Genomic DNA, 14,480 nt, shown 5'->3' on the forward strand with positions numbered 1-14,480 from the left:
TAATTAGGAAAAAAAAACCAATATCATCAGAAAAGGTAGCTGCCTTTTTTTTTTTCTGAAATGTGGCATGTTCAAATGCTAGCTTTTATGTAAGAACTGTATTTTAACCTTTTAACCATTAATATAATTTTTTAAAGTTGGATTTGACAAAATGACTTATCACTCTGTCAAGCTGCAGAAAAGATTCTTACATTTAACCTTTTTGAGGACACAAGCTTTGTTCTCATGACTTTGATTTGCACAAAACACATGACTCTAAGACATTGTTGAATTTGCAGAAATGCTCTTTTACCTCTGTGTATCTTCTCTGCTGAAATCTCTGTGGTTCTTCATTTCTATGAATCCTGAAGCTTAATAGAAAACAAATTGATAGTATGACTAATCTGCACTTCGTGCCAATGGCTTCTGTGGTGTTTCCAGCTGCAAATACAATTAGTGTCTAATCATGTGCAGCAGATTAAAAGCTGTATTTGCTGAAATGGCCAACATGTAAAATTCCTGATGAGGCTTCATCCAGCCTTGTAGATGAGGGTGAATGAAACGCTAACTCTCTGGCTATAGAATTCATTAACCTAAGGAGGATTTCTAAGCAAAATGGCCACAAAATGGCTAGTTTTAGAAAATGGGGGATTTTTTAGTCTGCTGAGTAGATTGTACTCAGAAAGACTCTTTACTCCTTCAAATAAACTCTTTAAAAAAATGTAGTACCTCCAACCTATGCTGACGTTTCAGCTGCTACCTGAAACTCTTTCAGACTGCTCCAGAACCAAGAGATGTATCTTTCCCCTCCCTGGACTGGACAACTTCTACTAATGTAAACATTGACAGCCAGATTAACTGCCTGGCCCGGTGCAAGGATGCCTGCCTAATCCAAGCAGAGGGGCTGGCTCTTAAAGCCAACCTGGCACCACATCACTTGGCTCCTGAATGTGGCACCGACACACACAGATTTGGACACCACAAGAGCACTCCAGAAGAAAACGTTCCCAGAGCAAGTGACGTTTAAGAGACAGCTTTGCCTAGGAGTCAGTATGTCTTTTGGGTGGTGGATATCAGATGCTAACATCACCCACCAGGATATATGTCTGGCTATGGCATAGGGTAGAATTGTGTTTAATCAACACCAATCCAAAAATAATAGAAAGTTAATCCAGGTACTCTTTTAGCACAGTAGAACTACCCAAAAATTAGTTGTAGGGATTCTTGTCTGAAAAGTAACCAAACAGAAAGCAGACCTTTTCCATTCCACAGCTGCGTAGTGCAGTGACAAGCACTAGCTGTTTCAATATATCCCTCTTCCAAAAACTATAAAGCTAGCTGTACCAATGCAATAATATCAAGGCCAAATATTGACAAAAAAAAGGAATTTCTCTTTTCCTCCGGCTTTCTAAACATAATGAATTTTTAACCCTGCTCAAAAGCCACAGAGAAAGCCCTCCTATGTAAATAAAAGTTGTGAAAATGTTTTATAGAAGATGAGACAGGGAATCACTGGCATTGTTGAAAAGTGGAAAAAAGGAACCCATATGAGTGAGGAATATAAATTAACACAACTGAGAGATACACTTTTTGGCAAGAATATTTAGAGTCCAATATTGCAGACAAACCTCCATTTTCTAGAAAGCCCTTGACTGAGTCCATACATTAAATATGGCTGTGCACTCCCATGTGTCCCTGATTCCCTGCAGTTCTCCAAAGAACAGCGTAAGCATGTTCTTGCAGCTCGTGTGGGAAGCTAACATCTGTGTTGTGTCTCTGGTTGACCTAGGAGGCCACATTTGTCAAAACTTGAAAATGCTGTGCAGAAAATTCCTCTCTAGGCTTCATTAAAGGCAACTTTTGTTGGTTCAGCTAACTAGGTGGTGGAATTCCCCAGGTTTTACATCTGCCTTTGCAAACGCTTCTTCGAACTGGCGCCAGAAACCTCTCCCCTTTAACTCTAGGGAACAAAGTAGAAGGACTGTTGGCAATCTTTTCTTTCTCTTGTTATCTCATAAGATGGTGCTTTGTCTTCCCCTTGTACCACACGCATCCCTGGGACTACATTTCTTGTCTGAATGGTATTTCAATAGCATTCACCCTTCCAGTTAGAGCCGTGCTTTCCAAGGCTGGCCAGATGGCTATTGTGTCCTCCAGCTCTTCAGGAAACTGCCCCAGTCCACCATGCTGGCACTGCAAGCATAGGACCTGGGTGTGCTTGGTTTGCTTTAATCCTTCAGCTGCTGACAGAGAGGCATGGCAGCCCTTCAGTTTAGGCTTGCGTTAAGTGAATTTGCATCAAGTGAAAAGTGGCCATCCTAAACCGGAGGATTCTGCAATTAAGTGGTAAAAATAACACCGGCAGCCTCTGCCAGCTACAATAATAAGGCTTTCCTGAAGACAGCTTTGGCTAAATCCTAGAATAATAATGTCACAGGAATTCTAGAAATGCCAAATCTGAAGTTATGCAATCTAATTTCTGATTTATGGCCAATCAAACCTCATGTGTCAGGCCACTGACAGGATATCAGCCTAGAGGAGAAAGACACCATGCTTGTTCACAGTGTGACACAAGGCAGCAAGCATCACCATTCCCTCCGACTTCTCTGAGTGCATTTGCTACCATCCACTTTCTAAGGCAATTCACTGCATGACATAAAGCAAAGCTCTGGGCTGGCATCCAGCTCATGGCTCTGAGCTGTGCTCTCTGCCTCTGTTCTCAGCTCTACCTGCTTTTGCAGAGATCCCTTTGCTGGGTTTTGCTTCCTGGATGGTGGCTGTCGATGCTTCCGGAGGACGAAAGCCAGATTTTCCGGTGTATGAGAGAAGGGGGTGTGCTGGCAGTTACATTTTCCAAGAAAGAGGTGTACAGTACAGCTTCTCCTTTACAAGATTAAACAATTCTAAGAATGTACCCTTGTGTGGCTCATATCCTCTGGCTTTGTAAACTCAACCTGTGCTTTCCTGTAGTGCCTTCAGTACACATGTTTTCTATGCTCTGTTCCTAACATCTTAAGCCAGTCCTCTTTGCCAGTTTGTCCGGAAAACAGGCAAATGGAAATAAGCATCTGGGCTTCTAGAAACTTGCATAAGAATCTGTGTGTGAGAGCCGAGCTCTGGCAAAGGAGGCTCTGAGTCCATGAATGTACCTACTTTCTCCTTCCTGTGTTTAGCTGACTAAGATTCCTAAACAACAGCTCCACATCTTAAATTATAGGTTAGGACTGGAGTGCTTAGCCCACAGTTTGGATCTCTTGTGTAATTCAGCTGCAGCTAAAGTCAGATTTTTTCCAGGAGATGGCCTTGTCTCTCCCAACACAAGAAACTCTTCCTTCCAGGATCATTATCCCCAGATGAGGGACTGGCTACCATTGCACTAACTAGTGCAATGCTGTTTCCTCGGTTCTCACATGCTGCTGAGACTGGTGCAACCCTGTAAAGCTGAATATATATGTGAAATGAGGCAGAGCAGAATCTGGAAGCCCAAGTCAGACTGTTTTCCTTTACTGTATGAAATAATAAAGAGTAAATGACAGTAGTGATGTTAAGACATTTATAAAAGCAGTGCCTGTGGTAGCTGCTCATGTGGTTTTGCAAGACTGCAGTCTACTAGTAGGGTGTCCTGTTAGCTTTGCCCGTGGAGACAACCAGAATCCCCCTTTATCAGCTGGAAAGCTGATGGAAATTGCTAACCAGAAAAGGATGCTATAGAAAAAGCAAAAGATTTGGAGGGCAGCTGATATGTGACACTAAATAACAATAATGAGTAGAACATCAACTAAGTGTTAAGCAAATAACGTTCTACTTAAGACAGAACAGTAAAATTCACAGGCATGCCTGCACAAAAAATATTCTCCTGTGCTTGGTCACATGAAACCATGAGCAAAACTGAAGCTGTACATTTTCTATGTTAGGGAGAAAAGTTTTTAACAAGATGGGATGTGGTGGAAGGTGTCTGGAATAAACATTGAAAAATAAAAAGTTCGTTGTCTCAGAGTAAAAAGAGAGCAGATCCATTCAGACAGGCAGAACTGATGAAGAACATTGCTTTTTCAGACTCATAAAATGCAGGAACTGGCCAGTTGGCTACTTCATCTACCAAGAAGGGGCCAAATTGCTGCTTCCTTTCTTCCAGTGAAGGTGCAAATCTGAGTCTTCCCCCCCTGTCTTTCTTCCAGATTTATTTACAATGGAGCCTGAAGGAAACAAATACTGGTTTAATAAGTCATGTGTGGTGGTAAATCAGCAGGTTTACAACCTATTGATTGGGGGAATAATTTCATGTATTGCTTCCTTAAACTCCATGATCTTAAAAATAACCTAGATGGCATTGAAGGAATTACTAGTGATTAAGAGGGTTTTCTTTTATCATAAATCATGTAATAAGTTTAATATCTTTTCTGATTGACTGTAAGAGCACTGAAGATAAAAATCTGACTTAGAGTGTTCAAGTGGTTATAAAATTACAGTTCTGAAACAACCGTCCTTGACCAAAGTAGCATAGTTGCAGGGCGCACTGATTAGAAACTGAAACACTAATTACAGCTAATGATCAAACATGCCTCTTACCTACACTTAAATAAGAAGTATTAAAGAAGCAAAAATTTGTCTTCAGGCCAAAGAGTCCAGAATTACTACTGACAAAGCAGAAAGGTTTATAGCACAGAGATATTTCATTACCTCATTTGGCATTAGTGCTGCTTTAAAAATGAGCCCTGCTTATTTGGGAACGGTACAAAAATAAAGGCTTACCCAAAAGGAGCAGAAAGCATAAGCATCCATACTTTAGATAACATACACCTGTGAATATAACCCACAATAAGGAAAAGGAGGAGGTCTGGCTTTCCTGATAGAGTAAAAGTGGCTGTCCCATGGCCAGGCAGCTTGGGAGGCATTGCTCCATCAGCTGCTGTGACTGAAGTATCAACCCTTATACAACACTATGAGAAGTAAGAGTTGTCATACCACAGAATTATGCCTACACTTAAGTAAAAGTTGTTTTTCAGTTGGTAGTCTCTGATCTGATCACTACTATAGACTTTTATTTCCACAAAAGACAGAAGAGATTAAAACTTCTCAGGCTAAGCAGTGCGGTTGAGGGGAGATGCATATTTTTACCTTCCCCGATGGAAAGATAGATGAGCAGTGGTGATCTGAGTCAGCCAGCTTTAATATGGTCTGTCAGGAAACAATGGAATAAGATACGACATTTAAGGCAACACTTCTAAAAAGTGGCAGAACCACAACATGACTAGCCTGTGCAACTCATCAGCACAGTTTACCACAGCCCATTCCTGCAGGATTTGGAAGAATTAGATATGTGAAATGCTAGAAATGATAGTTTCTCCATCAGAATGAAAATAAACATATGGTACAAAGTTTCCAGACTTGCAGATGTCCCAGTCCTTCATCTGGGATGGTTCAATAGAGGCAGGATTTTCAAAAAACTGTTCCCTAGGTTGCCTTGCATTTTTATATGAAGCACCTTAGACCAGAATCTGTCAGAACTAATATACCACACCAGATGAAATGAACTAGCGCAATGAAAATGTATATATTTAATATAAACCCATCTCTGTCCATTGGTAATTAAGGCCTGGTCAAAAAAAAAAAAAAAAAAAAGTCTTCTCAAGCCCCTAAAGAATAAGATTATTCCTTGAGATGGAGGAGTCTTTCACAAGATTATTTGAACAAATGTGTGTTAGTCCCATGCAAAAGATTAAGAAATAAGTTCAGCTCTAACATAAATTAACTGATTCAGTCAAAGGCAATTGCAGTAACTGCAAACTTTCTCATTTTCCTCTATTCCACTCTCCTTCTAAGTCAGCAACTATGCTGTTTCCCTGTATGTGAGATTCCACCTTTCTTCACCTATTCCTTCTGCTTTTGTTACTGACCAGTTTGGCCCTGGTGTTTGAGAAAAGATGCAACTCAGTTATCAGCCTTTCCTTGCTTGGTGGAGTTTAGTTTACAGCTTCAGGAAACAACTGGGGGTCATGTTCATGCAATCTCCCAGGAGTGCAAAGAGAAGAGAGAGGAAATTCTAGGATCAGGTCCACACCCCATTTTCAGGCTCTTCAACAAAAGGGAAAAAGTAGGAAAACAAAACAAAACAACCCCACAACTTTTTTCTTTTTCAATCTGTATTAAGATAATGTGTCACTGTACTCTGAATGTTCTGCTTTCATACACTTGACTGGTGGAAGCCAGACAGGCTGAAGCTATCTAGTCACACTACTTGAAAAATCAGGTTTCATCAGGAGAAAACACTTCTTTTCATGTTTCAAAAATATACTTCCCATTTGGATAACTAGTCATCACTTAGACTTGAGCTCACAGGACCTTTAAGCTGAGCCCTGTTGCTCTGCACTAGTCAGCTTGAGCTTTGCAAACTCATGCAGCTCACTGCTGAGGCAGAGGTTTGATGTTGTTGTCATCAGTAGTAGGCAGGCTTGTAGAACTCCTGTCAGAGCTTTTTGCCTGCTGTCTTCCTCAATTCCTTGCCTGCGGGTTCAGGCAAGGACAAAGCAGTGAGTGGAGGTTGTCACTGCTCCATGCCTTGCACTTCTGTAAAGCTGCCCAACATGCCCCAAGTGAAAACTAGCCATTGACTGCACCTCAAAGGCTTTCAGCTGCCATAGTCTTCATTACATCCTACTAACAACTAGGAAAGGGCCCTGGCAGGGGCTAGGCATGCCTTTAGGAGGCTCCCACAATGAAAGGAGCAAAGCATTCAAACAAGTGTCTCGCTGTCTCTCTCAATTAAGCAGACAATATTACATTGTCACTGCTGTAAATACTTTAGTATGCCAAATTGTGCCGGTTTGCCTCTCAGCTCTCACCCACAGCTGTAATAAATCAGGGCAAGTGTGAGCAGCTTTGCATTTTAAGTAACCTCTAGGCATTGTATGCTGGAGCAGAAAAGTCTCCCCTGAGCCCAAATAGAAGTTGGTCCAGTCATGCCTGATAGCAGCCAGCCCAGATAAGACACTGAAGAGCAGAGCAAGCAGGCTGGGATATAGTCCTAATGCCCCAGAATTATCTGCCACCAGATTCTACATATTTTTAACCAAAAGTTGAAACACATATCTGGGGAGGTAAGGGACAGTTAGACTAGGTGAACTCCAGCATGAACCCTGTGCATAGCTCAGGGATTCAGCTCTGGGACTGAAAGACAGAGAGATTGACCCCCACGTGTCTTCAGCAGTTCTTCATAGATCTTTCTTCCATGTGCATGGAAGGGCAGACCAATGTTTTTTAGTTGCTGCAGCATCCTGCGGTGGCTACGGCTTTCATACCTTCTAGTTCAGCAGGTGGTGGAAGAGCAGCTGCTCTTCCACCATCTCTTATTTTGCTCTTATTTTATGGCAAACTTCCGGATATCTAAGCCAGTGGCTGCCATAAAAGTGAAGCTTGGAGGGAGAGGAGGGACTCTGACTGCTGTGGTGAAAAGTGATCCTCCCCACAGCAGTCCTGATTCTTGTCTTTCCTAGGCATCAGCAAAACCAACAAATTTGACATGCTCTCTTCATATCCTGCCTTTTCACATGCCTCTGGCACCTGGTTGGTTTTTTTTTTAGTAGGAGAAGCAGAACAGTCTTGGCCCTTCAACTGGAGGTAGCAAAATCCACCTCTTGGTATTTGCTGCTGACAGCAGCACAGCAGAGTAGGTTGACTCACCCTATTCCACTTTTAAAGTGAATCAGATGTCCTCATCTCAGCAGAGCAATGCCTATGAAAAGTGTGGGAGTACAGCATTGCAACATGTCTCTGAGAGCTCTTCACCACCACCACTTAGAGCTGCCCTCTCATTATGCAAAGTGGGGGAGCAATAAGATGTTTTCAGTACAAAAATTTCAGTGATCAGTCAAAAGATTTCAGTTACCAGACTTATGCTTTCTTTGCTTGGTTTGGCCCATGTGCATTTTGCTTGCCACATGGGCTAATGGAAAATATGACTGTTCTGAAAAAACGGGCTCACTCTGAATTTGAAGTGCAGCACACAGTACAAAAATGCCACTTGGACTTATTAAGAGATTTCTTGGGCTCATCTTACACTGAAGCAGTAACATTACACTAAAGCATTTACTGGTGCTTAGCCACACAGTAAAGCAACTGTCCAGAACTGGGAGCAGCAGTAGACAGTCCTGAGCCATAAACCTTCAGATTGTGATACCACCAATGGTAAGTTGATTTAAGGAGAAAGAGAACAAATCCACATTCCTGCTCTGATGAAAGCTCTACTGTGCCTCTGATCAGGCAGGTAGTTGACCAGGTGTGCGCTCAAGCAAAAAGCTCTCTTCCACTTGAGTAAGGGATTTTATCAAACTGTTGATGTAGGAAAGCCCTTGCTCTCTAGATACAAAATTCTGAAATAATTTTCATATCAAATACATTCAATTCTACTTTCTGAGGACTCCAGTACTCTCTCTTTCCCAGACACACAGAAATATTTGCTTGCTGCTTTTCCCAGTCACTTAAAACGCACAGCCCATTTTTATTCACAAGTTGAAACACACGTGTCTGGGAAGGTGATGGAGGGACAAATGGATGGAGGTGATGGAGACTGGACAAACTCCAGCACGAACCTCATTCATATCTCAGGGACTCTATAGCATTAAAGGAGAGGCAGGCAGGAGGCCAAAACCGTTTGTTCTTTTTCTTCTCCCATTAGACTCCTAAAGGTACCTGCTTGGAGTCAGTGAAGATTGCCATTGATACTGGTTACCGCCATATTGATGGTGCCTTTGTCTACTACAATGAGCATGAAGTGGGACAAGCCATCCGGGAGAAGATTGCTGAAGGAAGAATCAAGCGGGAAGACATTTTTTACTGCGGCAAGGTGAGAAGCTATATTTGGATTATTTACACTAAGTCCATAATTTCTTGTGAATGTGCTTTCTTAAGAATGCCAGTGGTCAACATCTGGCATACTTCCAGATCCAACATCCTTTATTTTTCTTTCCTAGCATTACCATAATGCTGCAGAGCTTTACAAGAACTGGATTTGCCGTTAAGCACAGGAATCACTGTTGTTTTCAGTTTAAAGCCCTGTTAGCATTCTGCTTAGTAGTATAGGTACCTGCAAGTTTAGACAATTGTTACATTCAGCGGTGCTTCCTAATCTGTTACTGTCCCATGTATTTTGCTGGCATGCACATTTATATAGTCACATACTGAGCCTGATGTGGATAATGATCTGGCAAATGAGTTATTTTCTGTTAGAGTAATTCCCCATACAGGTTTGCTGCGATACTGCACAATGAAAGGGGTGGGAGCAACCATCTGTGTACCAGGAAAACAGCAAGTACATTGGTACTATTGCCAGAAAACTACTCATCAAGCTACACCCTTAGTTACTGTATCACCTGTCATTAAAAAGTTCTAGGATGATGAATCAACTTACTTGGAGAGAAGATGTCATCACACTTCTGCTCTAGAGCAACATGGCTAAAGTAATGCATGAGCTAGTTAGTACTTTAAAGCCTTGGCTCTAAGAGTTGATTCTCTCTTAGAAGAATGAGAGCTTTTGTCAGACACTTCCATCAGACAAGGGATACTACAATTACAATGACTATCCCAGGTATAAGCAGTAAAGTTCATTGTACATTGCATAATAAAGGTCAGATGGCCCCAGAAAATTTTGTCCAGGTTTTAGTGAAGTCTATGGCTTCAAGTCCCCCTTCCTGCAGTGCTTCTTTGAACTTATCAACATAATATTTTCCTTTTCCTTTCCCAAATAAGACATAATCCACAAAAGTTATTCAACAACCTTGGAAATAAATACCATGGCTCCTAGGGTGAAAGATACCATGGGATAAAAGGCCCATTTTACTGTGAGCAATTTAGTTAAGCTCTATGATCTGGGAAACTAAGCTTCAGATGGGGTAGCTTACAGACCAAGTGGATTTTCAGCAGCTGTAGACCAATTTCCAAGTACAGCAATTTCCAATCTGTAAAGTATGCAACTCTTTTCCAAGTTCCCTGCTTGGGTCTAGTAGTAAGAACCTTGCCATCCTAAGAAAAACTTGGTGTTCTCACATTTTCCACCTTTATCAGGGTAGTCTCCCAGTCTCTCATATGCCAGATATGTTGATTTGAATCAGTTGAAATACTTTGTTTCAACTGTTTTATAGTTTCATTACTGCAAATTACCAGCAATATTCCAAATCAAAAACACAGAGTTGTGCCAAAAGGTTAGAACCAGATGTCCTAACAATTTTGAACCTTTTAACTTTCCCAACTGCTTCCCCTGCAGTTTATTTTCCCACATAAGCCTCTAGGTTCTGTGAAAGCACATCTCTTTGTAAAGTTTCCAAACTTATTTTATTACATCTTTCTATGTTCAGTTGTCTGATCTAATCACTGGAGTATTTTCCTAGTTGATAATCACCACTTAAACATTGAGCCACCTATAAAACTGCATTCAATTTGTTGATTGTAAGTTCAGTTTTCCCCTAAACTGCAGATCCTGCAAGCCACAGGGCTGCAACATGCAGTATCACAAAAGTCAGCACTTGTGGTTGCAGCCTGCCTTGTGACTCTGAGATGGGACATGTGGATTTATCTTTCTGTTGTGTCCTACTTGTGCTTGCCAAAACTTCAGGTGCTCAGGGTGCTCATTAGAGCATATCTGTAAAGACTTCAAAGGAAGAAGTAGAAAATATTTTGCAACCAATTCAATCCATCGCAATCCAGAATTTTCACAGGTTTCAGTGAACATTTTCACAGCAGCTCTGAACTTCCCAGGAGGAATGGGACTGGATATCCCTTGCCTAATGAGCTTTTGTATCTTTAGCCTTATGTACCTCACAAACTTGAGAATTACAAACAAGTACCAAGCCACTGGTAGGTACCTCAGCCACAGGTCGGTAACTGACCGATACAAACTGTTGCATCTTCTAGGAAACATGGTAGTTACAGTAGACCACTCTCAGAAGCTGTTTGCACATCAGAAGTTAGTTTTCTTTTCAGCCTTGCTGACCCCAAAAGCGCTGGAAATTCCCAAAACCTTTCAGATTTAAGCCCCTCATGCAGATAACTTCTTAAGCAGAGATGATGTTTTGGCTTCAACTGGAAGCTGGTTTATCAGCAGGAACTAACAAGAACAGCCCTACCGAGTGGCAGTGTTACTGGAATAGTGACTTGGTGCATTCACGCTGCATCTGCCAGTTGAAATCATCAGCACTTGCACTTGGCTCTTGCTGCTGGCTGGCTGATCAGGCAGAGCAGCTCAGCATCCAGAAATTTTAGAGGTTTTATATCAACTGCCAACATCTCACTTGGCTTATATTGCAAGACCTTTTGCGTCTCCTCTTTCATCCCAAGATATTTCTTTCATTAAACTAGAAGTAACATTTCCAGGAAACATGGTGTCCTGAAATGCCAAAGCCAGCTGGCAGCTTTGACTGCTCAAACATCTACATGGGTTCTACTTAGGTAGATAACACAATAACTTGTAAGAATCATGAAAACAGTTATGAAACTCTTAAGTTTCCATGGCATCTATGTTATTAACATAGTACAAATGTTTGCTATTTCTAAAGGCTGTTTCTTTAGAACTTTTGCTGTTTGTTCAAAAGAAGTATATTCACTGGAAAGGACTAAGCTCAATAAGACTGCGGTAGAAAGGGAGCTAGGAAAAACTGCTTCTCAACTATCAACATACTTCAGGTTACTAAATTTCCAAAACACAGTAATGAAACAAAATAAACATCAAGAGTATACAGACTCATTTCCTTAGTTATATTCAAGTCCATCTCATTTTACATATGCACTGCTTAAAAAACACCCAGACCAAAGGCTTTCAGGAAATCCACTGGAACAGCTTAAAACTCTGAGAGGAAGATCTTGGTCCCTTTACTGTAGTGCACCTCAGCCTGTATAATCACCATCTAGTGATCACAAAGTCTTCATATCTTGCAAAATACAAATGGTCAAGGTCTGGTACGGATTTCCAGGTGCCAAACCCTGTTTTGGTTCATCAGCTTAGGGCAGGGTCAAATGTGCTGTGCTCAACACAACTGAACTTAAAGATAACACACCCTTGTCTCTGCTGGCAGAACTGAGCAGATTGTTTCCCCGAGGAACATCTATAATATAGTGTAAAAAAAGAACACACACCTAAAATAATTTAAAGCTCACCTAGGCTCTGTTCTTTGATACCTATAACCATAATCTTCCCCTGAAAATGGCAATTCAAGTGTTTCATGTCTCAAGAACAAATTCATTCTACACCTTGGCATGCAGTGACTGCCAGCTTTGGTGGCAGAACTGACTAGACAATGACCATACAAACAAACTGTAGATTTTTCCAGCCAATAAAGGTGCCAAAAAACTCAATATGACTCCTCATGTCAGTTCTGTGAATTGAAAAAAAAAGGTAAAATAGCCCAGTTTATTGTGTGCAGACAAATGGCACTTTAAACTTTCCATTGTGTGTTAATTCCGGGTTTTGTCAATTTTAACTACAGAAATCCATTTACAAAGAGCTCTTGGTTACTAATTACCATGCTATGTTATTATCCTTACAAGATAATTTGCATCAGTGGAGTTCAGCTAGAGATAGTACTGAAAGCTCATCAACTAAGCACACTCCATAGCAACATCAGGGCATAACCCTGCAAGGAAGCAGTTGTGATTAAGGAGGTTGAAAAGGCTCTAACTAGTCACACCTGCATTGCGGTAACTAAACATTATACATCTTTCAGTGAGGACCAGGGAGTAAACTAAAACTTTCCTAGATCAGGCAGTCACTCAGGCTCCACAACCACAGGAGAAAACCAAAAGATTCTCTTTGTCTCTTTGTGCTGGGTGCTTGGCTGTTCAACAGCTAACTCACATGATGCGAGCTTCTGCCTTCAAGCATAAAACTGACCACAGATTTCTTGTGGGAACAAAGTTTTCCAGTGAAAGCATATGCTTGGAAAGCTCAGAAAACAAAAGGAATCTGTCTAAGATCATTGAGCAAGGGTTTGCAGTAAACTCAACTCAGAAGATCCTGTGTTGTAATAAACAAATATGCCGTCTTTACTTGACAGTCCTGGGCAAGGATTTCTGCCTTATCTGCTACACCTGACAGGATAAATCCCCTCACCTCTGTCTTGTACTGTGCATAACAGGCTCTGACAGAAAGATAAGACTGTGTGTGTGCGGGGTGGTTCAGCTGGAGGATGCTCACTGTTACTCCTGGCACCCAGAAAAGAACCTGTGCTTGTTTCCCCAGCTGTGGAATACCTGTCACCCCCCGGAGCTGGTGCGTCCCACGCTGGAGAAAACCCTGAAGATCCTGCAGCTGGACTATGTTGACCTCTACATCATTGAGCTTCCAATGGCTTTCAAGGTAAAAACCAAAATTAACCAAAGAAAGTGCATGATTGGCTTCAACCAAGGTCTCCATGTAGCATCTTCCTTGCAACTTCCAGTCCATGTTAAAAATAGCCTTTTGGCCAGATAATGCTTGATATATACTGCATAAATACATTTCTGCTCACTGCCCACACAGGGAGGCTTGTACGTGGTATGAGAACAATTACTGACAGTTGTTGTGTGGGGTCTCTCCACGGGAAGGACAGTTCTCCTAGCTGGGGTTGAACACTTCCTCACTGACAAATTACTGTAGCTGAATACTGAAGCAGCACATGTGTCTTGATCCTGAGCCATGGGCAGGGAGTCACTGATGGAAAGTAGTTATACAAAGCAGCAAAGGGGCATTGGCAAAGTTTGGAGGGGGGGCAAGGGAAAGTGGAAAAAGCCAACAAGTTAATTTCCTTACTCTGTCCCAAAACCAAAGTAGTAATAAAGCCACTGGGCAAATTGTAGTTATAATCTCCTTGAAGTCCACTGCCTCTCTTGCACAGCTTCAGTAGACCACAGCTGGTCCCAAACACAGGTTGTCCATCTCTCACACTTTAAAGTTAAAGCCTGATACTCCCTCCTACTGCTGATTCTGGGCAGCTTGTAGCCAAAACCTTTGAGTGCCAGGAGCTCAATCAGAGTTGTATGCTTGTTTTGCAACAAGCTCTGGAAGGTCCTGAAAGTTTCTGGTTTCATGGGACTTTGTTTCTTGTTTTACAGTTTTTGTCTGCAATTAAATGATATAAAAGCAAATTAAATAATACTGCAATTAGAAGAATGAGATTCAAAACATATTTAAGTGGGTTTGAACCAATTAAATCCTTTTCTTAAAGAGAATAGGGTCAGGCAATTAGGTGGCTAATTGTTTCTGAGGGATATTTAAGCTGTAAACTGGCCTCTTTCTGCAAGAAAGGTAGTTCTCTGGTTATTAAAATTGTGTTTTGCTACAGACTCCAAAATGCCAGAAGCATCACGTAGGAAGTGATATACCAATGAAGCAATCACTTCAGACCTGCAGTTCTTTCTTCCCCAAGGAAGCCCTATCCCATTAAGACCTGTATAGGAGTAACTGGGCTCAGATATTAAAACTTTATTTATATGGTCCCACGTATGGAATCCTTTGGGGTACATTTTTTAAAATTTCC

The 14,480-nt window shown here is 41.4% G+C and overlaps 1 protein-coding gene across 1 annotated transcript in view; it reads left to right on the plus strand.

The window, feature by feature from the left end:
• Positions 1 to 14,480, plus strand: part of AKR1D1 (aldo-keto reductase family 1 member D1) — a 35,683-nt gene that overhangs the window by 7,987 nt on the left and 13,216 nt on the right. The window contains exons 2-3 of the mRNA XM_057420591.1: positions 8,654 to 8,821; positions 13,205 to 13,321. Coding sequence (XP_057276574.1) covers positions 8,654 to 8,821; positions 13,205 to 13,321 — 285 coding nt within the window. The remainder of the gene's footprint in view (positions 1 to 8,653; positions 8,822 to 13,204; positions 13,322 to 14,480) is intronic.

The sequence above is a fragment of the Pezoporus wallicus genome, unplaced genomic scaffold (assembly GCF_028554395.1).
Source record: "Pezoporus wallicus isolate ANWC-B61680 ecotype Strahan unplaced genomic scaffold, APGP_CSIRO_Pwel_v1 contig_2871, whole genome shotgun sequence".
Classification (NCBI taxonomy): domain Eukaryota; kingdom Metazoa; phylum Chordata; class Aves; order Psittaciformes; family Psittacidae; genus Pezoporus; species Pezoporus wallicus.